This window comes from Delphinapterus leucas, chromosome 6 (genome assembly GCF_059928025.1).
Source record: "Delphinapterus leucas isolate spDelLeu-1000000601 "Yukka" chromosome 6, BTC_Dleu_Yukka2, whole genome shotgun sequence".
NCBI lineage: Eukaryota > Metazoa > Chordata > Mammalia > Artiodactyla > Monodontidae > Delphinapterus > Delphinapterus leucas.
In genome coordinates, this window is record NC_143134.1 from 78,297,591 (window position 1) to 78,323,821 (window position 26,231).

Consider the following 26,231-nt stretch of genomic DNA (forward strand, 5'->3'; position numbering starts at 1 on the left):
TCTCCCTCTACTCTTTACCTGGAAGCTTCCAAAGAAGTTATGGACATGTGAGGCATTAATTGTTAGTTGATGAATAAAATAAAATGTCATTTTTCTCAGTTTTGTATTAAATTTACAAGTTATTTATATCTAATTCTAATCAAAAAGATAAAATGATCAAGCAAAGGTATTTACTATCAATTTCATTTAAGAAACAGGAAGAAATATCTAGGCAAAAGAAGAAATATTTGAAGTCAAGAATGAGAATAATTTTACATAAAATAGGTAAGCAACAAGGATTTACTGTGTAACACAGGGAACTGTATTCAATATCTTGTAAAAACCTATAAAGGGAAATAATCTGAAAAAATATATATGTATGTATAATTGAATCACTTGCTGTATACCTGAAACTTACACAGTACTGTAAATCAACTATACTTCAATTTTTTTTAAAAAGTAAAAAAAAGAAAAAGAATGAGAAGAATTTGAATTAGGAGGAATGTCAAGGCATACATTAATTTCCTCAAAATTATTCTGGTTTGTAGCATTTCCTTGTCATTCTTATTCTTTGTTCTGAGATAGAAGTAGTATTAGCACATAGTGTTTAAACATTCAACCCTTATGTGTTGAATTGGTAACCTATAAACTTGGTCTGAGAGATCATGGTGTGATATTAAACTCCAACTCATCTAGTTACCCAAGTAAATGAAGGCTGGAATTCTAAGCATTATTAGAATTTGGGGATCGACACTGACATATGAGTAGATAAACCACAAGAAATGAGAATTTAGATAAATGTATTTATTTATTTTAAATTTATTTATTTATTTATTGGCTGTGTTGGGTCTTCGTTGTGGGCTTTCTCTAGTGGTGGCGAGCGGGGGCTACTCTTCGTTGAGGTGCGCACGCTTCTCATTGCGGTGGCTTCTTTTTGTTGCAGAGCATGGGCTCTAGGCACGTGAGATTCAGTAGTTGTGGCACGCGGGCTCAGTAGTTGTGGCTCACGGGCTCTAGAGCACAGGCTCAGTAGTTGTGGTGCAAGGGCTTAGTTGCTCTGCGGTATGTGGGATCTTCCCGGACCAGGGCTCGAACCTGTGTCCCCTGCATTGACAGGCAGACTCTCAACCACTGCGCCACCAGGGGAGTCCCTAGATAAATGTAATTAAGTGGCAGGCTATGAAATATATATGGCATGATGCATCTTATCTTGATATGGCAAATTGCTGGATTATGGTCTCAGATGTGTGACAATGATAATTAAAAAGTAAGAATACATTTGGTAGCGGGAGAGCACTTTTCTGATACTGCTCACTGAAGCATTAACTGCTATGTTTAGGTGAAGAGGAAGAGGAGGAGGAAGACAAACTACCTCGAAGAGAGAGCATGAGACCAAAGAGGAAACGGACCAGAGATGTCATCAATGAAGATGACCCAGAACCTGAACCAGAGGATGAAGAAACGAGGAAGGCCAGAGAAAAAGAGAGAAGGAGGAGGATGAGGAGAGGAGAGTAAGTTAGTTCTTATCTGAAATTGCTTCTCATTCAGAAGTGCCTGATGCTGAAAGAAGACCACTCCCTTTAGGCACTCCCTGGCCTTAAAATTGGTAATTAAAACTACTTTCAGAAAAACAGGCTTCATCTGCCATTTTACTCCACTTAGTTAAATGTATTTTGATATTAAAATAGAATTGTAAAATGAATATATATTAAGAATGGACTTATGAGAAATTCCCTTATGAGAGATCTAAATTGTCATAGGTCATTAACATATTTAGTTAATTTAAATATTTTAAAGTTATCCCATTAGTTAAGTGCATCGTTACTGAAGTTAAGTGAAAAACTCCTAAACAATGAACCCAAATCACTTATCTTACAGAGCAGGAGTTGGCCAACCATGGTTAATTCCAACCCAAGGGCTAAGAATGGTTCTTACAGTTTTAATAAAACTGTAATTTTAAAAAAAACAAAGAGGAACATGGGACAGAGCTGTATATAGCTCCCAAAGTCTAAAATGTTAACTATCTGTCCCTTTACAGAAAAACTCCTAAACAATGAACCCAAATCACTTATCTTACAGAGCAGGAGTTGGCCAACCATGGTTAATTCCAACCCAAGGGCTAAGAATGGTTCTTACAGTTTTAATAAAACTGTAATTTTAAAAAAAACAAAGAGGAACATGGGACAGAGCTGTATATAGCTCCCAAAGTCTAAAATGTTAACTATCTGTCCCTTTACAGAGGATTGGGATTGTCATTTCCTTTTTAATATAACCCTGTGTCTTTCAGTTCTACCAGGCCAACGTTTTTCTGAGTGCTGTCTTTGTGTAGAATAATATATTAAATGCTGTTTAGGAAAAATCCAAGAAAATAATTTTCTAGTCTTTGCTTTCTGGAAAATTGCAGATGGCAGGCAGGTAGGAAAAGTGTGCATGTAAAACACATTTACTGATAGAAAACCTAGACCCCTTGGAAAGGATTTAAGAGAATAGCTCCTCTGCCACCCCAGGTGGGGCATGGGAATCACCATGAGGTGATGGGATCTCCTCTGAAACAGTCCTAGGACTTTAAATGGTGAGGAACTTTCCAAGATAGCCTCCCAAGATGACACATTGCAGTACTCAATAACAAGCTATTATTTTCCTCTTCATAAGTAATTGTAATTAAATACAACTATGTGAACATTTTGTCAGGTAGAGAAGCTTAGCATTAATAGACGATGGTTCCTTTTAAAATAAGAGTAGCCCTACCCATTTCTTCATTATATTTTTGTTGATTTAAGTTTTTAAATCTCTCTCTTCCTCTTCTTTCTCTTCTTCCTTTTTCTCCTTCTCCTCCCCAAGTTGCTCCTCTTTCTTCTCTTTGAATACTAAGACATCACCTGCTTTACGTTTTGACTCTGGCATTTTTTATGTCTATCGTCTTTTCAAGTATTTTTATGCTTTGTTCTTTTCAAAAACAGAACACCCTTTTAAGTTCCATGTCTTATTGTGATTGTTATTGCTATTATTATGTAGTAATATTTCCTACTAGCAAAGCTTATGCCTTCTGACAGTGGTATTTCATTGAGAAAACATCACCAATAGACATATGCATGATATAGGTTGTGTTCCACAATTTGCTTTTCCTCTCCACTTGTGCCTCAGAGATGTCCTTTTTAAAAGATGACTTGGGTGGGAATTCCTCTTGTCTCCTGGTCTGTTCAATGCCCTCACTTCAGTGCTCAACCTCTAGAAATAGGACCATATGAATCAACTGGGTCTTGGCCCCTGTTACTTGGGGCAATCTTGTCCCTGTGAAAGTGTCTGTCCTTAGCTGATCCTACTCTCATCCTGATTCTGAGAAGCCAGAATCACCCCTGGCTCCCTCCCTCCCCACTTCTCCACAGAGCCAAACTTGAAACCAACTAAATCCAAGGTTGTAATGTTAACTGTCTTTGGAGATGGTTAAAAAACACTGCCTCGTTTGGCATTTTGGAGTATTTCTAATAATATTACAGGCTTTTCTTGACCCAGTTTTAAGTGAGTAAGTAATACGTTCATAGCACTGAGAAATTCAGCACGTTATACCTCCTTTTTCCTAACAACTGTTGTTTAAATAAATCAAACCTAAGATAGAAAGCCATTCTTACACAGATTAGCCCTAAATTTTAGAAGATAAAGCATGTCAGTGCTATGCCCTTTTAATATGATTAGCACTTTCTTTGAGTGGTTCCTAGAAAAGCAGTTTCCCTGTAATACAGTGTTTTAGTTATGCATTATCATATTTTAATTATGCAAAAATGTAATATTTTAATTACCTGCATATTTGAAGGTAACTTAGCCGGCAACAGCTATACCTTGTAGCACAGCATGATCTTCCTGGAGCAATCAACAATTAACAGCAAAGACTTTAAAAATATACCAGTCTAAGATCATTTAGTGTAGGAATAAATGCCTTTCCATAACATTCTAATCTTGCAAGACATTGTTATATTTTAGTATATTTGATGGTAATCCAATATACAGAAAAACTCTGTACATAAACATTTATTCAATAAATATTTATCCAGCTCCACTTCTGTGGAAGATAATTTACTAATTTCTTTGGAAGATATGGATATGAATATGCAATTGCCTGCATTCTCTAGAAATTCATACTATAGTAAGGGAGAGGCCACTTAGACACAAATTATTATGAAATAAGACAGTATAAATGTGCCAGAGAAGTACAAAGTGATTTAGAGTCTTAGAGAAAAGTATTCTCATAGGGATAATCAGAAAAGGGTATTGAAGACATTTCATATCATTTTTGAAGGAATCATAGAATTTGAATATGTTAAACATACAAAGTACTGGGTTTAAGATAGCAGGAAACTACATAATTAATGTTAGGAATGTAGAGAAATGTAGAGAAATAAGCTTTAGTTACATGGTAAATCCAAACATCAAATAGATCATTCTTTCATTCTTTGTGAGTATTTTATTATGGTTTTACAGCACCATAGGATTTTATATAATAAATATCAAATAATTAAAATAGAAACAACCTAATGGCAATCAGAGTTGTATCTTAGTGGATGGTATTTCCATAGTTCTCTCGAACCAGGATTACTATTCTAAGCCAAATGTCTGCATCGGTCAAAAAGAAAAAACAAAGTATCAATGACAAGTGTATTTTAGAGGGTTAATTTAAATTTTTGTTTCAGTAATCATGACCTGATTAAAAACTCTGGATTGGTAGGAAAGAAAGGAGATTGCGAAGTCATTTTATAAGGTAGGCTGTTAAATTATGGGTATGTCCTCCTATTATTCAGCTGAAACTTTCAAAAACATCTTTTGCCATAGCCCTACTGTGTGTGGTCATGAGTTTAGTGAATGACAAAATATGTTTCTGACTAACACTGAGTCAGATTACATTTTTTTTGTCAGTCAGGGTCTAGTTAGGAGAAAGAAACTCCAACAGTTAATTGAAGAGAGAGTATTTAATAAGAGGACTGTTTAGTAGATATAAATAATTGCTAACTAGGTTACTGGAAAGGTGAAAGAGAACACGAAGTATCATGGTGACAGCAACTATAGGAAGCAAATAGCATACTAGGGGCTGGAGGAACAACGGAAAGAGGTTGGAATTAAAACTTAAAAGCATAGAGGAGAGATCCACAGAGCTGAAACTATTGCAGAGGGGGGCGATGCTCAAGTGGTGCTGGTGTCTACTGGGAGAATGATGAAGCTGGTTCTGCTAGTGTTGGAAAAGTCAGCAAACTAGTTTCACCTGCAGCTATGGGAAGGCCCTGCAGCTCTTGGGGTGAAGAAGCATCACTAAAGAGTAAACATCACCACAGGAAGCAAACAGGAAACCAAAGAAAGGAAAGACCTAGTCCCTTCTTAGTGTCTTCTATGGGCAGCCGAAAAATGAGCCAACTGACAAACCAGAAATGTACCCTACAGAGTCACAGCCACAGCATCACAATATTAAGTATAGAAGGGTAAGTTTGAAGTTAAGCAACAACAGCTCATAACTGAAACAATCTATTACCAAAAAAAAAGAATCTCTGCCATAGGCCATTACATTCCTCAATTTAAAAATCACGTTGTTCGTGTTTAGATTTTGTTTTCTTTGAGTTTTGGACCCTTTGATATTTTTGCAATACTAGGAAAAGAAAAGAAAAGATACATCTCATTTGCTCAGTAAGAAACTAAATTCCTTTGAAGGCCTCTTCAAAGGATTCACTTCTGTCATATATACTTCAAGTTGAATTTTATCAATTGAAGTTTTGAGTTTAATTAACAGATTAAGTTACCTTTGAGGAATAGATTTTTAAATTTTTTCCTATTTCAGTTTTTCTCTTTCTTTCGAGACAGGGCTAACAAATTTTTTAAGGGCACTTCAAAGACATGCTCACCTCTAATTTACTATCCTTGTTGAAAAATAAAGTTTTTAAATGAAATGTAGAATTGGTGGGGGAAGGTGTACAGGGGAACAAAGAAGAGAAGAAAATATATTGATAGATCTGTAACTGTTTCCACACATTTTCTAGTTCTGAGAATTTGAGACTATGGACATAAAATGGTTTCAGTACTTCAGAATGTAAACACTATTGTTTAAAGTTATAATATTTCCAGAAATCCTGCATCACTGTTCAGATACAAGCACTAAGGCTTGTGGATCTCAGCACACACCATATATAGTCAAGTTGCTGTACATTGATCATCTGAGTATCTGGTAGCATTCTTTAAGTTTTGAAGTCAAGCAAAACCTAGCTTTACTAAAGGAGGTTTTTTTTTGTTTGTTTTTTGTTTTAAGGGAAGAAGAAGAAGAAATTGATGAAGAGGAATTGGAAAGATTGAAGGCAGAGTTAGATGAGAATAGACAAATGATTGCTACTGTCAAATGCAAGCCTTGGAAAATGGAAAAGAAAATTGAAGTTCTCAAGTATGGTGCCACTTTTCAAAATTAGAAACATTTTCCCTGCTATTGATCTCCCAAATTCTCTGAGTATTACCTATATATTATAGATAATACTATATGTGATACATCATATATATAATACTCATTATATATAATTTTCATGGTCATATATAACATATATGTTACCTATCATATAGTTAACATATATCACTAGAGAGGCTGGGCTAATGATTATAAAAGAAAACAATCATGATTAAATTCATTATTTGGAGTCTTACAGTCTCAGATCACTTTTAATAATTTGTTCCTTGAACTGAGAATTTCCTTAGTTTAATACATTCATTACTATCTCTCTGAAGGAGATAATATATTTGAATTTTACAAGTTTGTTGGATTGCACACTCTAGTTTCTCTGCAGGGTTCCAGCCTCAAATGATATATTCATGTGACAGCTCTTATTAAAGCACAGGGAGGATGCTAAGCCAACAGAAGAGTAAACGGGATTCCAATTAAGGATTACGCTAATAGCTATTCCCTGGTAACATGTAAGCGACCCAATTTCACTCTTTTGTTGAGTCTTGACACACTCAGAGACACATAGATTTATAAACTCCTGATAAGAAAAGTCAAATGTTTATCCCTTTCCCTTTTGGGACTGGAAGCAGATTCACCTCTGAGGATCACACTATATTTCTTTGCATGGTGGTTTGGGGAAGTGGGGCATGAATAAAAGGGACCATGTCTGTGATAACAGCCATGTTTGCTTCTCACAGATGTGATACAGATTGCAGTTTTTACACAGAACAATTTTTATAAACAGTGGTAAATTTCCAAAGCTATCCCTCCACAAGCCTATTTAACTAATAACGTTAAACATTACAGTGTATCTATAATAATGTTAAAGTGTTTTTGTCTCTGGTGATGAAAAAAGGACTGAAGCAGCTATCAGGATAATTCACTACTAATCCTGGCTCTGCAAGAGTTTGTGTGTTATTTAAGGAAATGGCTTAAACTTCTGGGGCCTCAGTTACCTCATATCCAAAATAAAACAAGATATTCCAGGTTTACCCTATGAGGTGGGAACCTAGGCATCATTTCTAATGTTATTGCTTTGTCTTGTGGAATAAGGTTTCCAAGTTCCAAACAGTGGTCTTGCCAGAAAGCTTTTGGAACACCACACAACTGTAGGCTGGGAACCACTTATGCATGTGCTTGTACACCAGCCATAAATGAAGGCAAAGACAAGTAGCATTTCTGGTTCCATGAAGCTATTAATGTATGTGCATATGCATGTGTGTGTGTGTGTGTGTGTGTGTGTCAAAGTAGTTTTCATTTAATGAAGTGATAATGATGCTAAATGATAGGTTTAGGAAATATCCTTACTTGGCAAAATAGAAGTTTGGTAACCTTATATTGTTTCCCAAAATATTGGGCGGGCCAAAAATTGTCCTCGGTATTTTAAGTAAAAATAAAAGACACATTTTTCATTTTCACCAAGAACTTTATTGAACAGCGTATTCACCCTTTTGTTCCACTACCTTCTGCCATTTTTCAGGCAACTTCATAATTCCATCTTCCCAAAACTTATCTTTTTGAGCAAAGAACTGTTCCAGGTACCTTTTACAGTCTTCCAGGGAACTGAACTTTTTTCCATTAAGAGAATTTTGTAAAGACCAAAATAAAGGGAAATCCGAAGGTGCAATGTCTGGTGAATGTGGCAGATGAATCAGAACTTCCCAGCCAAGCTGTAACAGTTTTCGCCTGGTCATCAAAGAAACATGCGGCCTTGCATTATCCTTATGGAAGATTATGCATTTTCTGTTGACTAATTCTGGATACCTTTCGTGGAGTGCCGCTTTTAGTTGGTCTAATTGGGAGCAGTACTTGTTGGAATTAATTGTTTGGTTTTCCGGAAGGAGCTCATAATAGAGGACTCCCTTCCAATCCCACCATATACACAACATCACCTTCTTTGGATAAAGACCGGCCTTTGGTGTGGTTGGTGGTGGTTCATTTCGCTTGCCCCACGATCTCTTCCATTCCACATCGTTGTACAGTATCCACTCTCCATCTCCTGTCACAATTTGTTTTAAAAATGGAACGTTTTCATTATGTTTCAGTAGAGAATCGCATGTGGAAATATGGTCAAGAAGGTTTTTTTCGCTTAACTTACTTGGAACCCAAACGTCAAAGCGATTCACATAACCAAGCTGGTGCAATGATTTTCAAAGCTTGATTTGGATATTTTGAGTATGTCGGCTATCTCCTGCATGGTATAAAGTTGATTGTTCTCAATTATTGTTTCTGTTTGATCGCTATCAACTTCAACTGGTTTATCTGACCATGGAGCATTGTCCAACGAGAAATCTCCAGCACGAAACTTTGCAAACCACTTTTGACACATTCGATCTGTCACAGCACCTTCTCCATACACTGCACAAATCTTTTTGTGTGTTTCGCTTGCATTTTTACCTTTCTTGAAATAATAAAGCCTGATATGCCGAAAATGTTGCTTTTTTTCTTCCATCTTCAGTATTAAAATGGCTACACAGAAACTCACCAATTTTGATAAGTTTTTTTTTAATGTATGCTGATATGACAGCTGTTACATACAGTCTAACAAAATTGTTTCAAATGAAGTTAAAGACAACTAAGTGCTGCTAGAGGCATCTTACGGAAAAAACCGAATGAACTTTTTGGCCTACCCAATATGTTTTGAAATATTGCTGACCATGAAATTCCCAAACCTGGGAACCACAGGTAACTGTATATAGAAAGTTGTAAAATTGGAAAGTGATAATATTGTGAACTGTCAAAGTGTGGTGTGAAACTGCATTAAAATGCCAAGCAATATATCCTCCCTTTCCACCTGCGTGGAGGTGTAGAAATACCCCCTCACTCTTCTTTGCCTGCATCTTCCATATAGGGCAGTGAAGAAGGGATGGGTTTCAGTCTTAAGTTTGAATCTCAGATCTTCCATTTAATACCTGTGCAAATTTGAATGAATTGTGTAGCCCTCTGACCTTGGGTTTCTTATGAAATTTTACTAATTTACAGGGCTATTGGAATCATAAAGTGAGTTATTTCATATGAAACACTTAGCAGGGTGCCAGAACATAGCACAAAGCTGGGAAACACAAGTTGTAATTATTATTTCATCTCAGGACAGACTCAGTGTTGTCTGATTCCCTGCAGTATGACAGGAGAGATAGGAAGGGTACAGGACCTGGCAGGACTAGGTGGGAGCAGACTTAGCCATAGGCAATCCCAGGAGCCTTGGGGGATGGTGGCACATTGGTATAGCAGTCTGGATGGACAACTGATTTTGATGCTCCAACAAAGAAAAGAGGGTATCTTGACAGTTTGGCAGAATCCACGGTCAGCCGCTTTCAGATCTTCCAAAATGTACCCACAGGGTAATCTTGTGGCAGATTCCAGGTCCTGGGGCCTTAGGCTGGAGTCCAGGGATAAAGCCATTTTTAGAGGCGGGGAGAGATAACGGTTGGGATGGAAGGAAGGGCAATACCATGCCCTATTACTAGGGCAGAGGTTGAAAATGGGGAGGCTGCAGCTGAATCTAGACTATAGGTGGTTTTTATTTGGCCCACATGCTTTTTGTTTCTTTTTCTTTTATTGTTTTTTAAGAATTGTGATTAAATATACATAACATAAAATTTCCCATTTTAATCATCTGGGGGTGTATATTTTTATAAAAATGTTTTTTCTTTGTTGTTAAATTTTAAAAAGTGGGAGATTTCAGATTTTAAAAATCCAGATGTTCAGCTTCTCCTGGATAAGAAGAAAATCTGGTCCCCATTCCTACATGAAAATAATAGCTGGGGCTAAGCAATTGCTGTCCCACTAACAGGGCACTCCGTCTTCAGTGTGCACAGCTCCCAAACAAGCCACATCTCTTATTCACGCTCCTTGGCTGGACCTTATAAGCCTTCAAGTTTGCTGCCTCTTACCCCTGTAGCTGGGGAGCAAGTTAGGCATGCTATCAAGACAGTGATTCAGAAAGTTGGAGTGAAAGCCAGCTCGCAGAATGGAAGCACAGATTTAGGCCCAGAGACGAAACAACTATGGCTTCTCACCTGTTAGCAATGCTCACTGTCTTGGGATGATTCTCCACAGCCAGAAATGGCTCCTGCTTTGTGGCTTTGCAGTATTCTGCACAGCTGGTACCACTGGCCATGGTCAGCCTGATTCTCTTGGTTTCAGCCTCTGTGATAAAGTCGTTGGTACTACGGTGCCCGACCTGTCTCCCTTCGTAGGTTTCTGAATGCTGTACTGAGCTTCTCCCCCACAGATTCCTATCACATATTAGATAGTGGTCAGTACTTCTTAGAACATGCAGTAAAGGTTCTCTACCCCAGTGTTACTAAAACATGGGAGTCAGGCAGCTTTCCTCCCACCCTTTTATTCCATTCAGAGACATCAAACTCTGAGAGAGTGTGTCTAAGGATTATGTTATTCCCAGAAGTAGCCTCCAATCATCACTTCTGGCTAAGTCTATGGAATCCAAGGCACTAGGCCCAAGATAACTGGAGCAGATATTTTCATCACAGGTTTGGATTTGTATCTAGGTTCTGAGGCTTCCCATCTGCCTCTGGACTCTGAAAAACTTGTGAAACTTCTAAAACAGAATTTACAGAGGTCAAGGTTTTAAGATATGTTTTAGAGTAAAGCCTCAGGAATGGTAGCTTATGGTTCTGAGGATGCTGTGGGAGACTCAGGGGTAGTTCTCATATTTTGAAAGATTATCTACCACTAGGAACTTGAGCATTCTCAGGGCTGAGGGTCAAACATTGGTTAATATAAGCAGTAAATACATAGGCACGAACCTCAAAGAATGGGTTGTAAATCCATATGGACTCTCAAACATGGTTTAGGAACTGGAGCTCAGCATTTTTTTTTTTGCGGTACGCGGGCCTCTCACTGCTGTGGCCTCTCCCGTTGCGGAGCACAGGCTCCGGATGCGCGGGCTCAGTGGCCATGGCTCACGGGCCCAGCCGCTCCGCAGCATGTGGGATCCTCCCGGACCGGGGCACGAATCCCATGTCCCCTGCATCGGCAGGCGGACTCTCAAACACTGCGCCACCAGGGAAGCCCGAGCTCAGCATTTTTGAGGCAGCAGAATTGGCTCCTTAGGGCTGAAGAGAAGCCACCTCCTTTCCACCTTCACTGTGGAATGGTGTTTTTCAATGTATGTTTTCCTGTGTATTGATACAGGTTCAAACATTCATGTATCTTTAAACCTACTGAATAAAAATCTCTGGGTGGAGGGGCAGGGGTGTCTGGCCCAGATCAGGAATGTGTATTTTTACTTTTACTCTAAAAGTCATTAATGTACGGTCAGGATTGAGCGTCCCTTTCTTCATTTCTGAAAATCAGAAAACTCCATTAAGCAGAACATTCTATTCTGTGGACTGTTTATTGAATGGGTGAGAATGTGTGGGGGTCAGGGCTAGGAAAAGGGAAAGAGTAGTGGATTTTCCAATTATTTGAAGGTCGTTCCTATTTTTTATTAGTTATCTAACTGAAAAATATCCAACAGCAAGGATTTTTAGCTTAATCTGTGTTTAAGTTTTTAATGGATTTAACTCATAAGTTGGATGAATAGATCTTTCCTACCTATAAAAGTGACTGCACTAATGTACCAGCCACCATAGGTGAAATAAAACACCTGGATGGAAAATGACAGATTTACTTATTAGTCATCCTGAAAACTAAAACCTTTGACTATATCAGAACATTCTATGTGGTAGATTAAAAGCCCTCATCACTTAACCTAAATAAACAACCACTTTATTTTGTTATAGTGGAGTAGGTTTTGGATTGAAAATTAAGAGATTGGACTCTGGTCTAAGCTCTAACTTCTAACTTTACCTCTCTGAGCCTCAGTTTATTTATTTATAAAATAAAAGGACTGGATTGTAGGCCCGTAATTTTCAAAGTGCTGTCCTCAGAGTTTAAGTTTGGTGAAATCCCTTTATAAAGGGCAAAGGAGGCAGAGGTCAGAGGGAGGACTGCTTGGCCACATGTCAGCGTCAAGCAGAGGAGACCTGTGGTTTCTCTTTTCTATACAATGTACTTCCATATAAAGCATTCATTTGAAGAAAAAAATGCTTCTGTGCCTATTAACATAAGAAATAGCTTTAAGAAACCCACTTAATTGGATATTTAAGGAAACTTATTTTAGGGATGGAGCAGTTCTATCATTCCATGAGTTTACAGATTAGGGTGTGGAAGTACATACTCCAATATACTTTTGCATGGAAATGGCTCTTGGGTAGAAGCCATTTTAAAATGATTTATTTTGATGAAGAAGATGTTTATTTAGCTATTATACTGCCTGCTTTAATTTCTGAGCTTTGCAGCACCCTGACCCAAGTTCCCAGGAATTGTCCATTGGCAGACTAGGCCTGGTGATTTATTAATGAAACACCCAGTAAAGCCAAGAAGGTTACTCTTAGAATTTCATTTACTTTTAAACAGGTGCTTGAAAGTGTCACCTAGTCCTTAAGGTAACATTCTTCCTTACTCAATCTTTCTTCGTCCTTCGACAGTGCTTTTTGGTTTTCTTTTCTCTTCTTTTTTGGTAGGGGAAACTAATATAATTCATAGGCAAGAATTGTGATTTCAACTTTAGTTCAAAAAGGCCTTTACTTCATCTGCCACTGTGAAGGAATGAGGGATTCCACACAAGAGGACTTTTAAGCGTGTGTACTCATCCACTAATACACACTTCAATCATTTGAAGTGTGTATTCACCAAAAACTCAACCAAAGCAGAGACCTTTAGTTCTTGTACACTACAGGTATCTTGGGTACATTGATTTTCTCATCCAAAGAATGGAGAGTCTGTAGGCCATTAGTACAGCTGAATTTTGTTGATCAAAATGTAACATTGACATCCAATTTTTCTACTATTTAATAAGAGTCCCCTAGGTATCAAGCATTATGCTGTGACCTTAGACAAGTTTCTTAACCTCTGCATCCTTGAGTTTATCCTCTATAAATGGGGATAAAAGTAGTAGTACTTCATAAAGTTCCTGAGAGGATTAAATAATTTAATAGACCTACAGCACTTAGAATGATGCCTGTCACATAGTAATCATTTTCTACACCTTCTTATATATCACCTTCTTCTTAATTGCATTTCATTATACACTACTTTCTCAAGTATTATCAGTCAATGTATCACATATGGTAAGCCACACTGAATTAATTTCCCCAGCTTGACAAAGTATCCTAGCCTCCAAAAATTTTTGTTAAACAGCAGCTTACCTAACTTGCACTCTTTAGAATTTTAGCTGTCAGTGATAGCTATTTTTCACAACTTGTTATTAGACTATCCATAAATATATGATCTTTGAAAACTGATTAAAAGGAGAAATTCATTAATTATGACTTCAAATTATTTAGGAATGCTTTTAAATATATTTGACATACTACATTAACAGTAAAAAGAAAGCAAATGTGCACATGATAAGCACAAAATAAGCTTAATTTGAGAAGCTTATCCTTGTTGTTTTGGGAGAGTATCATACAGATCTCAGATAAGGTACTAATTATGAAGATAACCCTTAACTTTATCATGTTTATAATAAGATAATAAACAAGATATTTTTGAGGACGTTTTTATGTATATAACCAAGAAATGGCAAGTAGAACACTACTTCGGGGGACTTAAGCTTGTTGCTATAGAATAAAAATGGTTACACCTTATTAAAATGCATATACTGAAAGTAAAGTTTGGAGAACATTATATTAGAATATCATAAAAAATTAGATGAGCTGAAGAAAGGGGAATAATTTTCCATATTCAATATAATGTGTCTAAGATTCCCTCTGTCCTGAAAATTAGAAACTTTTAAATTAAATATAAGTCACTTCTTTCAAAGAGTCATATTAATTATGATTTTGTAATATATATACACACATATATATGTATATACTACTATACATATACATACATATTTACCCTCAAATATCTATAAAAGATACGTGATTCTTGGGCTTCCCTGGTGGTGCAGTGGTTGAGAGTCTGCCTGCCGATGCAGGGGACACGGGTTTGTGCTCCGGTCCGGGAGGATCCCGCATGCCGTGGAGCGGCTGGGCCCGTGAGCCATGGCCGCTGGGCCTGTGGGTCCGGAGCCTGTGCTCCGCAACGGGAGAGGCCACAACAGTGAGAGGCCCGTGTAAGGCAAAAAAAAAAAAAAAAAAAAAAAAAAGATACATGATTCTTTGGCTGAATTAAGTTTTATATTTTATGAACTCACTATTATAGTGTTTCTTGACCAGTGGTTGGTCACAGTGATCGGGAAAGCTTAAAAGGGAGGCTATGGAAGGAAACTGTGAAATAGTAAGACTCCAAGTCTACTCAGCAGAAAGACTAGTTCACATAGGAGTATAATATGCTCTGTGGGTGACCTCACCTAAGTTGTGTTGCCAAATGCTCAGGAGAGACTCCAGATCTAAGTTTATCTTGTGGCAAGAGATTAAATTTACCAGGTAGTCTTGATTATTTGCAGAGCTCACTGAACTGCCATCATTTTAAATTTCTTGCCCACTCTTGGATCAAAAGGCAGAACACACTGTTCTAACAGAAAACTAAGGCTTTCTAGTATTCCTAAATATCACCACACAAAATTTTGAAAAAAAATATTTCACAATACTTAGAAATGTTGACCAGGGGCTAAATATGAAGACACAGGTGTTGTGCAGAAATATTTTACCAAACCTTTCAAAGCAGAATGGCTCCTCTCACTCTGAGGCAGTGCCCCATGAATCCTTCTGTTTCACAGTATTCAGAATTCATTAAACATGTTTGATTAGAATGCACGTGAACCACGCAAAATTAGCACAATATGTCTACCAATCCCTGAATGTTAGTATATCTAAGAATATGAGATTGTACTTGAGGTTCATGGTGGAAATATCTCCTTTCTTAAGGAAATTTCTGCAAACGGAAGCCTGGAATGCCTTTCTCTGCCTACTCAATTTTATCAGCCTTTTAATGTCCAGTTTAATTCTTATCTCATCTACAATGTCTTCAACAAGCTCTCAAGCCTCCAGGGCCCTCTCCCTTTTTACTTCAAGGCTGCCTAGCACTGTTGTGTAACAATCTTATGGGCCTATATCTCTTTTTTCTTAATGGAGTTTAAGCTTCAGAAAGGAATCTACATGTTTCTTTTAGTTTTTTCAAAACACTTAACTCACTGCTAAAAACATAAAACACTCAATAAATACTTAGAAAAAATGGCTAAGTAAAAAGGAGAATGAAAAGATTATAGAAATAAAATAAATTTACTTATTGATCAGAATTTGATAGGTCCTTCTTACATCTATGTATAGCAATCTGTATTTTCAGTGCTATTTCTACCTTCTTCTGAGTACAATTTTCCCACAGTGAAGAAGGGAGAGGATACACTGACGTTTTGCAAATTTTTGGTGTTGAGAATAGTTGAGGTAAGATTTTAGATTTAACTTTTCTTGTTACTTGTCAGCTCTTGGGCTTACAATTCATTTGTGGCTTTAAGGACACATTCTCCCTAAATCTCATTTCTGCTCAAAACAAAGCAATAACAATAGACTGGGATATACCTCAATGTCTTAGGGATATGGCCTAGAACTCTGCAGCCCACGTAATGCCACCCCTACTTTCAGGGGTATTGTTTTAGGTATTAGTGTTGTTAATTGCATGCTCATTGATTCATTAAAACAAAAGACAAAAATCAAAATAAAATCCTTGATACAGAGCTTAATAAGAAGATCTGGAGAGATATTAATGAAGTTACTATTACAGATTGTTTTAGATGGAGAAAGAATTCTTTATAGCAACTTAGTTGCACATTGTCTCTGCTGACAACGTTACAAATCTTAGAATTTTTTGGTGTCCTTGTATGGCAGAAAACCAGTTTATGCTGTGACCAATATCTAAAACTCCGCAGAAACTTTTAGCTCCTGGGGAAATCTATATGGTCTTCTTTCCCCTCTCCCTGCTATTATAATACAAAGGAAAATTATTAACCATAAATTGATTTTTAAATTAACCAGGTAGAGCAGAATTCGGAAGAGATTTCATAAGCAAGTAGAAAGAGGATCTAGTGTGCTTTCTTTCTTTATTAAACTACTAAAGCCCAGCTATGTTGTTTCTCCCTTGATTCATTTAAATTACTCTGAGATGCTTGACTGACCTCTAGGGTACAACTAAAATATGTTTGAGTTTTTATTTGACATTTAAGCCAGCCATGAAAATTAGCATTGTTTCATAGTCCGAGGAACAAAGAAGTTATCCTAGGTCTGGAGAATTTCTATGGGTAGTAACTTTGAACTTAATACAGATTTGACTTACCCAAGCTTTGCTTTGGTTATTTACCAACACCAGCAGCTGGCTTTGACACATCTCCATGAATATCATCAGAGCTGATGAAAAAATTGTCTTAAGAACTCTTTGTGCACAGATAGATTATTGTTATGTTTATTGCTGATGAAATGTTTAGAAGTCTTGGTGCTCTCTCTCTGTCTCTCTCTCCATATATATATATTTTAAACGGTGAAATCTGTGAAGTGGTGCTATTAAAAGGAAGCACACCAAAATAAGCCACATATATAGGGTAAGAGGTTATGTGAATATACAGACAACATTTTTGCTTGTTCTTTGTTCCTTGTTTTCAGATTGTTTCAGACGTTTTCAGTCAGTTACTCTTTAGGGATATAAGATAAAGAGTGAGCTAGGGACTTGAAAAATAAAGTTATTCACCAAAATAAATTTATCAAGCTTCAAAATATGTAGAGTATTACCAATGCAGGGGGACACCAAAATAATCATATTTAATCATATTTGATATAGTAGCTTTTTAGCCCAAACCTCCAACAACTTGCTTGACCACGTAAAAATCTTTTAAATGTACTACTCTCAACAAATAATATTTGGTTTAGTTCCGAATTTGGTCCTTAACTAGTTGCACGTTGGAACCATTTAGGGATGTTAAAAAGTACTGATACCTATGTCCCACCCCTAGAGATTGTGACTTAAGTGGTCTGGGAATGGGGACACCTGGCCTTTGAAATTTTTAAGAGATCCCACAGGTGATTCTGAGGTGTAGGTAGTTTAGGAACCACAGCCAGATTATCATCTAGTCTTCTTTTAGGTGTTCATTCATTACAATAGCATTTGTTGAAACTCACTTCTGTGCCAGGTGCTATATTAAATATTGGGAAATTACAACAAAAGACATGGACCTTGCTTTCAGGAAATCCCAGTGCAGTGGTGGAAATGGACCATGGGTTAACTACAATACATGAGGTAATTACTACATGAAGGTCAGAGGTTAAATCACCCTGACCTGGGGCTGGAGGCGAGTGTTAGAAAGGAAAATCAGGAAAGACCTTATGGAGGAGCTGTAGTGTTGGCCTGGCTGTTGAACTGAAAATGGAAAGGAAGAGAACAGGTGGAGAAGACGGGAAGGGCATTCCAGAAAGAGGAAACAGCTTGTATAAAGGCATTAGAAATCAAGTTACATCCAGCCTCTCATTTTGTTTTCCTCTAATTCATCTTGCACATCATTGTTGCAACAGTTTTCATATAGTACACTGTACTGCACTTATCAGTTTCCTGCTAACAAAATGCTCATGGATCGTTATAGAGATCAGAGTGAATTCTGTACTGCTTAACTGGGCATCAGGGCATGCCAACTCCTCCTCTAAAGTACTTAGAATGTTTTCTTCATCACCCACCAGAAGACCCCAGGTGCATTTCCATCTCTTCACCACTGCTCACACCATTTCCCTGCGCTGTAACGTCCTTCCTGCAACGTTGACCATGTAGCTGAATCCTCCTTTTGTTCAAGGTTCTTTCTAACCACCCCACTCTCTCATCTGAATCTTTCAGCACTTAATTTTACTGTTTATTCATTTGGTAGTAATTAGATGATGCCCTAAATATTTATCTATGTCTTAGCTTTCTAATAGAATTAGAAATGCCTTACACAAAAGCATAGAGCCACATTCTTTTTTTTTTCTTCATACAGCACAGTGCCTTGAAACAAATAAAAATCTGTATTTTATTACTGTAAACAAAACTGTATGATAGTACTATAACTTTAGAAAATAGAGGAACTAATTATCTGCACAATTGCCCAGTCTTTGGCCATTGACACACACGATTTTTACATAGTTGTAAAGGTAGTGTACAAATCATTCTTTATTCTGAAGTTTTACTCAATGTATCATATACATTGCCCAGAAAAATAATAAATGTCTTTGAATAATAATCAAAAGTACCATTTACCCCTGATACACCAAGAACTGCTTTGTTTATGTTGTCTCAACTTTTACATGTCCTTATACCAATCCCATGAGTTAAATAATGATGTTATTCTGGGAAGAACTGGACATACGAGCTCAATTCCTAGCTGAGCTATGCCACTTACTCTTTGGGTAAATTTGGACACTTCTTTTACTGATCTAATCCTCAGTTTCCTCATCTCTGAAATAGGTATAATAATAGTTCCCACCTTGCAGGATTTGGTGGGGATTAAAGGAGATGATGGACATAAATAGTGCCTGGCTTATGGCAAACATTCAGTATGCTAACTATCATTGCTGTTACTGTTGCTGGTCACATTTTATAGGCGAGAAAGCTTGGGATCAACAACATCTCCCCAAGAGCACACAGCTAGTATGTGACAGAGCCAGGACTCAAATCTGTGTCTCAGTTGTAAGATACAGGTCGCAGAACTGAATAAAATGTGGTCCTAGTCAAAGGAGAGAGCTCTCTTTTTGTCTCTTACCACAGACTCCCCAGCTGTCCAAGTATCCTGAGCTCTCTGCAACAGCACAGCATGGCTGGAGCAGGACTCGGGCTGGCACCCACCAATACCTCCTCCCTGGCAGCATCGTAGCTGGGGCTTCTGCAGCCGGACACCTGGGCACTCTCATCAGGTCTCAGATGTAAGGCTGAATTCTCTCCTGCTCTTTTGGTAACAAGACCAATTCCCACTATTCTCACATCTCACTAGGGTCACAATCTAAGGGGAAATGGACTGGCTTTCTGCAGGGTTTTGCCTGGAAGTATCTAGTCCTTGCTCAACTTTTTAATTTGGAGAGTCAGCATAAAAATTAAAGTCAGCTCTGTTAGTACTATTGCTGTTAATAATAGTTACTGCTTATAGTGCTTTTCCTGTTTGCCATGGATGCATTACATACATTGTTACTAAACACATCACATACATTATTTCCTATAATGCATACAACAACCCTGTGGAATAGCTATTACTGTCTCTGTTTTATAGATGAAACAACTGAGCATCTTAACCATTATAACTGCTGCCACCAGCATCCCCGTTATAAAAGCACATGCTTTGAATTCTCAGTTCCAGTATTAGGATGACTTAAAATAATTCTGCCAGTCTAATTATGGAGTTATATTATCTAGAAAGGCCTATAATCCTTATTTTCAATCTCTGTCTATTAGACTGTCTTCTTACCTCCTCAACTTTCAATTACTCAGTAATATTTTAGGAAAAGTCAGAGTTCTGACTTTTAGTCAATTTAAATTGGTCAACTTTTTTTTTTTAAATGGCATTGTTTATTAGGAAGAAACCTTTCATTCTTCTGATCCCTTTACTGGGAAGTAATGTTCATGAGCACAAGTTTTGATTACAGTTGCCTTAAAGACCAGTTTTGAAAAGTCTTTTGTTTACTTGAGCAATAAGTTGGTTGCTCAATGATACTATCAAACTGAGAACAAGAGGAAAGAAAAGTCAACTTAACCTATAACCCAAATGAGAACATGTTTCCTGGGATGAGAATGTGTCAAAGGCAGCATATCATGTCCTAAATCCCTTGTGTCATCAGTTTTGTATCATGTGTTATAGGTGAATTATCTTTTTTGTAAGTTAGGCCAAAGCGTGCTCCTTCAACTAACTGTGAAAGCATTCTTGAAAGCCCATGAAACCTTATTATTCTAATTACCAGCACAAGGGGTTGATAAATAAATTATGAGGCCAGGTATTATTGTCATTAAATAGACCTTGCTCAATTATTTATCCCTGGGTCTGGGGTTACAGCTCAGAGAGCTGTGCATATTGTACCAGGGCTTTGAGATCTGAGACCTGGAGACTGGATTACAGTCTTGGCAGGCAGCTTTTGTTGAATGCAATTCAAGGGGATGACACACATTTTTCAGTTAGATATTTGGATGGTTTGAGGCCACCAGATAGTCAAAGTTTATCCACAAGAGCCTATTTCATTTTAGCCATGTAGATAAATCCCTTTAAATTATCCAGATCAATACAAATGGGTAGGAAAATGGACTCACTACAGGAAAAATATAAAGAAAATATGTTGCTTTTTAGTTTTCAAAGACTCTGCTCTTGGTTTTTTTGCATTCTGACATCTGTTATGGGTACTTTAGTGTGATAAGTATCAGTCAGTGTTTATCTCCATATTGACTAGTTTCTTTTTGTATCTTGTTTCTAACAGCACAGTGAAAGATGTTGTCTTCTGGTTAAGAAATGTGTTATCAGGGAGGATGGGATTGGGTGATACTAGTTTTCTTCCATCCTGAAATCATGCCAGCTCATTGTAAAGGTCAGCCCCCAAAATAGTGTTAAGGTGTGTTCTTTCACTGAGCTCTTCCACCCCAGTATCCCCTCTTCTAGGCCGGAAAGGTGCAAGGGTGCTTTCTTACATCCCAAGAGCATCAGATTAGGGGGATCAAGAATCTGTTCTTGCTTAACAATTCCCTGCCCACCGCATACCCCTGGCTTTGTTTTAAAGTCATCCCCTAGATTTCTGATGAGTTGAGTCTAGTAGTTATTTTGGCCAGGGTGGGAAGTGGGCAACAGGAGGCTCTAGAATGGCTGGTCAGGGAGCCCTTAGGTATGAAACCTGGGGAAGATCTCTTGAAGGATCGAGGAGCGGTTAGGGCATTCGGGCACTTGTGACTATGTGGAGTAGAGTGAAGTCCAGTCTTTCATTTGAAAACCGTCAGGATATGTATGTTGAGGGTGGGTTAGGGTAGTAATTGGAAGAGAAGTATGAAACTATGCTTAGTATCAGGGATAAATTGGCAATTTAAGAGACAAAAAATAAAAACTTGTTTAGATTGTCCAAAGGAAAATATATCTATAATAACTGATAAGAAACCTTATGAATGCCATGAAAATAAGTTTCTGTATTTGTTAAATGAATTTATAATTAATTTTGTGGTGACTTAAATTTGGTTATAACCCTGACTTCCCTCTCTCTCTTAAATCTTGCTAGTTTAATGTTCCTGTAACATAATTATCAGCTCACAAAATTTAAAATCTTGTCAGAAATATGGAGTAGAATAGCTATGTCTTTACACTCCTGTCTGCTTAGAGCCGTCATGTTTTCTAATTGGCCACTCAGCTAGAAAATGATCTAATTCTAATAGGCCAAACTGATGTTCTTTAATTATCTGCTAATCATCAGGAGCAGTGGATATCCCCATAAAATAGTCACCTTGTTACATTTGAAAAACAAATTTTGATTTTACTACTAAGAAGAATATTTGGTCCTCCATTTATATATGTTTATTATAATAGAGAATGATGTGATAATTCCTGTCTATACTTGGTTTTATGAACTTCAAAATTCTTGATGCCAAATAATTGCTATAACATGATGTATAGGTTCCTAAAAATTTCTACACTATGAAAAATTGGGTAATGAAAACTACAGGGCTTGCAGGAAAAATGGGGATGGGGCACAATATTCAGAAACATCATCAGTGACACATTAAAAAAAGATAGAAATTTAAGAAAACGGCAGCAACATTTTACACATGTTTAATGGCTGAGAAATACATAAACACTGCAATAAATATGGCAGTTTACCTTAAAAAAGACCTGAAGTTTGCTTGTGGAAATGACAAGATTGCAGTTTGTGAATTATTGTGAAGCATGGAAGGAGGGTCATTGTAACACCAGCTCTGAATGGATGAGACTTTTCTAACACATGGGGTGCCATGAAGTAGCTGGTTGATGAGGTGTGTGCATTTTGTATATATACTGCTAGGTTTAGATGGATGTGTTTTTTTCTTGTATTCACCCAGTGTTTCTTGTAGATAAAATCACATGTAAGCAAACACAAAATTTGTGTTATGTTCAAATTGTTCCGTAATATAAAACAATCATGTTAGAACAGATTCTTGGTTTCAAAACAAGTGTTACAGTGGAATTGACAGTGTAATAATCCCTTCAACACATTCACATCTATAGTCTCATCTTATTCTCGCCACCACCCCAGCAAGCAGGGAAGCAATTGCCCAATTTTTGTTTGTTTGAGAATCCTGACCTGTTAAAAGCTACACAGTAACTGAAGGAAACTGTGCCAGAGCTTGCTCAGGTGTGTGCGAGTCCTGAGCTAGTAGTCTTTCCTCTGAGAAGTGGGATGCTCCTTAACGTGAGTACAGAGAGTGACAAAAACATGGGCAAAGTTATAGAGACAAATCACAGAGTCTGGGTTAGAACTCAGGTTACTTGATTTTCAGCTTAGATCAGTTCAACATTTTATAAAGTGTCTGCTAAGTACCACACTCACTCCTGTCTTATCATCTCTATAATACATAGTTAAAGCTTAACTGTGATAACGGTTTTTTGATTGCGTGGATCTAAAAACCCAGCCATGAGAGCTCAGTTTATACTTGTTGATGGGGCTTTATTGAACATTTTAAAATGTGTAGAATGTTCTAGAAACTGTTTTTCAATTAATCTTCACAGCCCAGAAGTCATGTCAAATGTCAGGGTGTTTGACAAGGCCAGCCTAATAAATCTTCTTCATTTCTAGAAAGCTGTCCTAGTAAGTTTCTGAGAAGACCGAAGGGAAGGGTGCAATCCCAAAGTCTAGGAATGATTTTTCCTTCAAGCATTAATTGATGTGGAAAATACAATTATTAGATACTCCCTTGTCTCTGTCTATCCAAATTATGCCATTTAGGTCTATTTCAAGAAGGTTTCAGTTTACTAAACACCTCCTATGGTCAAAGTAGTGAACAGTGCTGTGAGAGATACAAAAAGGACAAGATATTGTCCCTGCCATTAAGGAAATGATGTGGGAAGTCTGTTTGATGACTGAAGAGAGTCTTCTCTGTTGTGCTTGTGTTTTTATGGCAGGTCATGGGTGGGTGCACATGCACAGGTGAGTAATGGGGCACCATTTTCTAGTTATCAGCTAAGTTAGCAGACGTGCTGTTTTCATCACTGGGTATTGTAAAATCATGAGTTTAGCATTGATACTAAGGAACACAGAAAATCCTTCACCAACTTAAGGATGAAGTTTCATTTTTCACTTTTTAAAGAGTACTTTGTGCGTTGTTTATTTATAGTCATGTGTTGAAGGGGCTTGTCTGTAAAACCACATATTCCAGGGGCCACCCGACTGACGACAGCTTTATACCTGTAGAAACAATGTCCAGGTTTGGATTATCCCTTGGTTCTCTTGGGTTATGCATTTTATGGCCCTGGAGAGGTCAAGGCAAGCCTGGACTGCCTCTATTTTAAAAATTCTTTTCATATCTCAAACAAACAGCAATAGCAAAAATGACTAAAAAGGTTACAAAAGTTGTATATTTAACATGTTCACTTTATCCATTTTGATGAATTAATGCTTTTTACCACAAACACAAAGACACTAATGTGACTACTGTAAATGTACAAATATTTGGGAATAGCGTTAAAGTTTAAATTTGAAGCCCTTTCAGAATGTGAGGCCAAAAAGTATTCCTTTCCTTTTCTCTCTTCCCTCAACCCCATTTGCTTTACAGAGTATGTTTTTTCTGTTTTAAGTCATAATCGCTTTTATGGGATTAAATACCAGATCAATAAGTGTGTTCTATGTCAGTTTGTCCTAAACTCCCTGCCCTATTTTTTTAAAAAAAGCAATCCTTAAAAAAGAAGGAAAGAAAGTATTTTAAAATAAACATTCTGACTGCCAGAATCTGAAGTAAACTTCAGATTCAATTTTGTATGTGGTAGAAATGAGAAGAACTAGGGTTCTCTATTTTGACACTTAGCATAAATTCCTTGCTTTTTGATGACTCCAGTGAGACTGAAATATCTCATTCTTTCTGACCAGAATTTAAAAACTTAAACATCCATTACAAGTCCCAAGGTTAGGAAATTCAGCTTACATTCACTTGTTAAGGGTTTGAAAGTGTCTAGAAGAAATCAGGCAGTAGACCTAATAAAACTGAATATCCACTACCTTTATACTGTATTAATCTCAACCCACCACCACCCACCCCTTATTTTGTTTTATTTCCTCAGGGAAGCAAAAAAATTTGTGAGTGAAAATGAAGGGGCTCTTGGGAAAGGAAAAGGAAAACGGTGGTTTGCATTTAAGATGATGATGGGCAAGGTAAGTATTTTCTTAGCTCAATTTGGTTGGTGCCATTTATGCTCAGTGGAAGCCAGGTTGCCCCCGAGGGGTGGTAAAATTGGTTCTGTTCTGAGTGAAAAAAATGTTATGCGTTATGTCTATACATAGGTACATATACAGTAGATAAAGAGTATTCTGCGTTACTGAAATTTGGAGAAAGGGATGATTCAGAAAAAAAATTGTCCTAAAAGGCTCTTTAAAGGAGTTAAAATGAAAATAAGTCGATAAACATTGATTTATGGCAAAAGACTGACCTGTGTGCTTTTATCACTTCCAAATGTAAAAGGTTGAGCCCCTTTCATTTTCATTCCCTGGGAGTTAAGGGATTCTGGGTCAAGGTTTCTTTCTCAAAATGTGTACAAGTTACACGGCCATATAGCTGTTCTCTACCATGAACATCAACTGTAGATTGGATAGAAAATAAGAAAAAACAAGTGATATGCCAATATAAATATAGATCTTTGGAAAAGATAGAAAAGAAACTAACATTTATTTAGCACTTACTATGTGCCAAGCACTGAATTAAATCCTTCTATAAAAATTAAATCTTTATATAAAAATTTTTCCATATTTAATTCTCACAGCAAAGTAGGTATGTAGGTATTATTATCTCCTCTTTACAAATGTTATACCACCTGAGGCTAAATATATTCCCATAAAGATGGGAGTTTTGTGACTGAAGTTCATATATCTTAAATATGAAATATTTAGATAGATCTGTAATATATATTTATACATCATATATATCATAGATTAGTTTTGTCTGTTTTTACAATTTAAATAAATGGAATCATATAGCATTTATGCTTTTGTTTCTGGCTTCTTTGATGCAATGTTATTTTCATGAGATATGTTCATGTCATGTGAGTTATAGTTCATTTTTATTTATGTGTTGTATCCCATCGTATGAAGATGCTGTAATTTATTTATCCATTCTGTTATAGATGAATATTTGGGTTGTTTCTGATCTAGGTAATCTTTCAAACTCCAGACTTGTCTCAAATCTTATTTAGGCTCCCCATGTCTGTCTAGCTCACCCATTATCTCAGCATAATCTGTACATGTGCAAAGTTATCTGCCCCATTCTCATTCTTCTTCTTAGTGGTCCTCTTGATCATGGGTAACCCAACATAGTTGGGTAAAATGGAAGGAAGATCTTTTATAAAAACTAATTTATGATTCTTTTTCTTCTTCCTTTTCCTGTAACACCATGCCTTCCCATTTAGCTGACTGTTCTACCTCTACCAGAATGAAAAGACTTAGCACTTACCATCCTGTATAGAAATTACCTGTTTATGTACAGTGTACTTGATCCAGAAGCCCTTCAAGGCAGGAACTATGTCTTATTTATATTTCTTTAATTTCTTCATGCAATGAATATTTAATTAAACACACACCATTTGCTGATCACCTTATTAGGTGCTAACTCAGTCCCTGCTCTCTTATTGTGT

General features: G+C 37.0%; 1 protein-coding gene across 1 annotated transcript in view; it reads left to right on the forward strand.

Annotated features, from left to right (window-relative positions):
* Positions 1-26,231, forward strand: part of TMC1 (transmembrane channel like 1) — a 131,707-nt gene that overhangs the window by 31,617 nt on the left and 73,859 nt on the right. Inside the window, exons 3-5 of the mRNA XM_022573505.2 lie at positions 1,319-1,490; positions 6,263-6,391; positions 24,669-24,759. Coding sequence (XP_022429213.2) covers positions 1,319-1,490; positions 6,263-6,391; positions 24,669-24,759 — 392 coding nt within the window. The remainder of the gene's footprint in view (positions 1-1,318; positions 1,491-6,262; positions 6,392-24,668; positions 24,760-26,231) is intronic.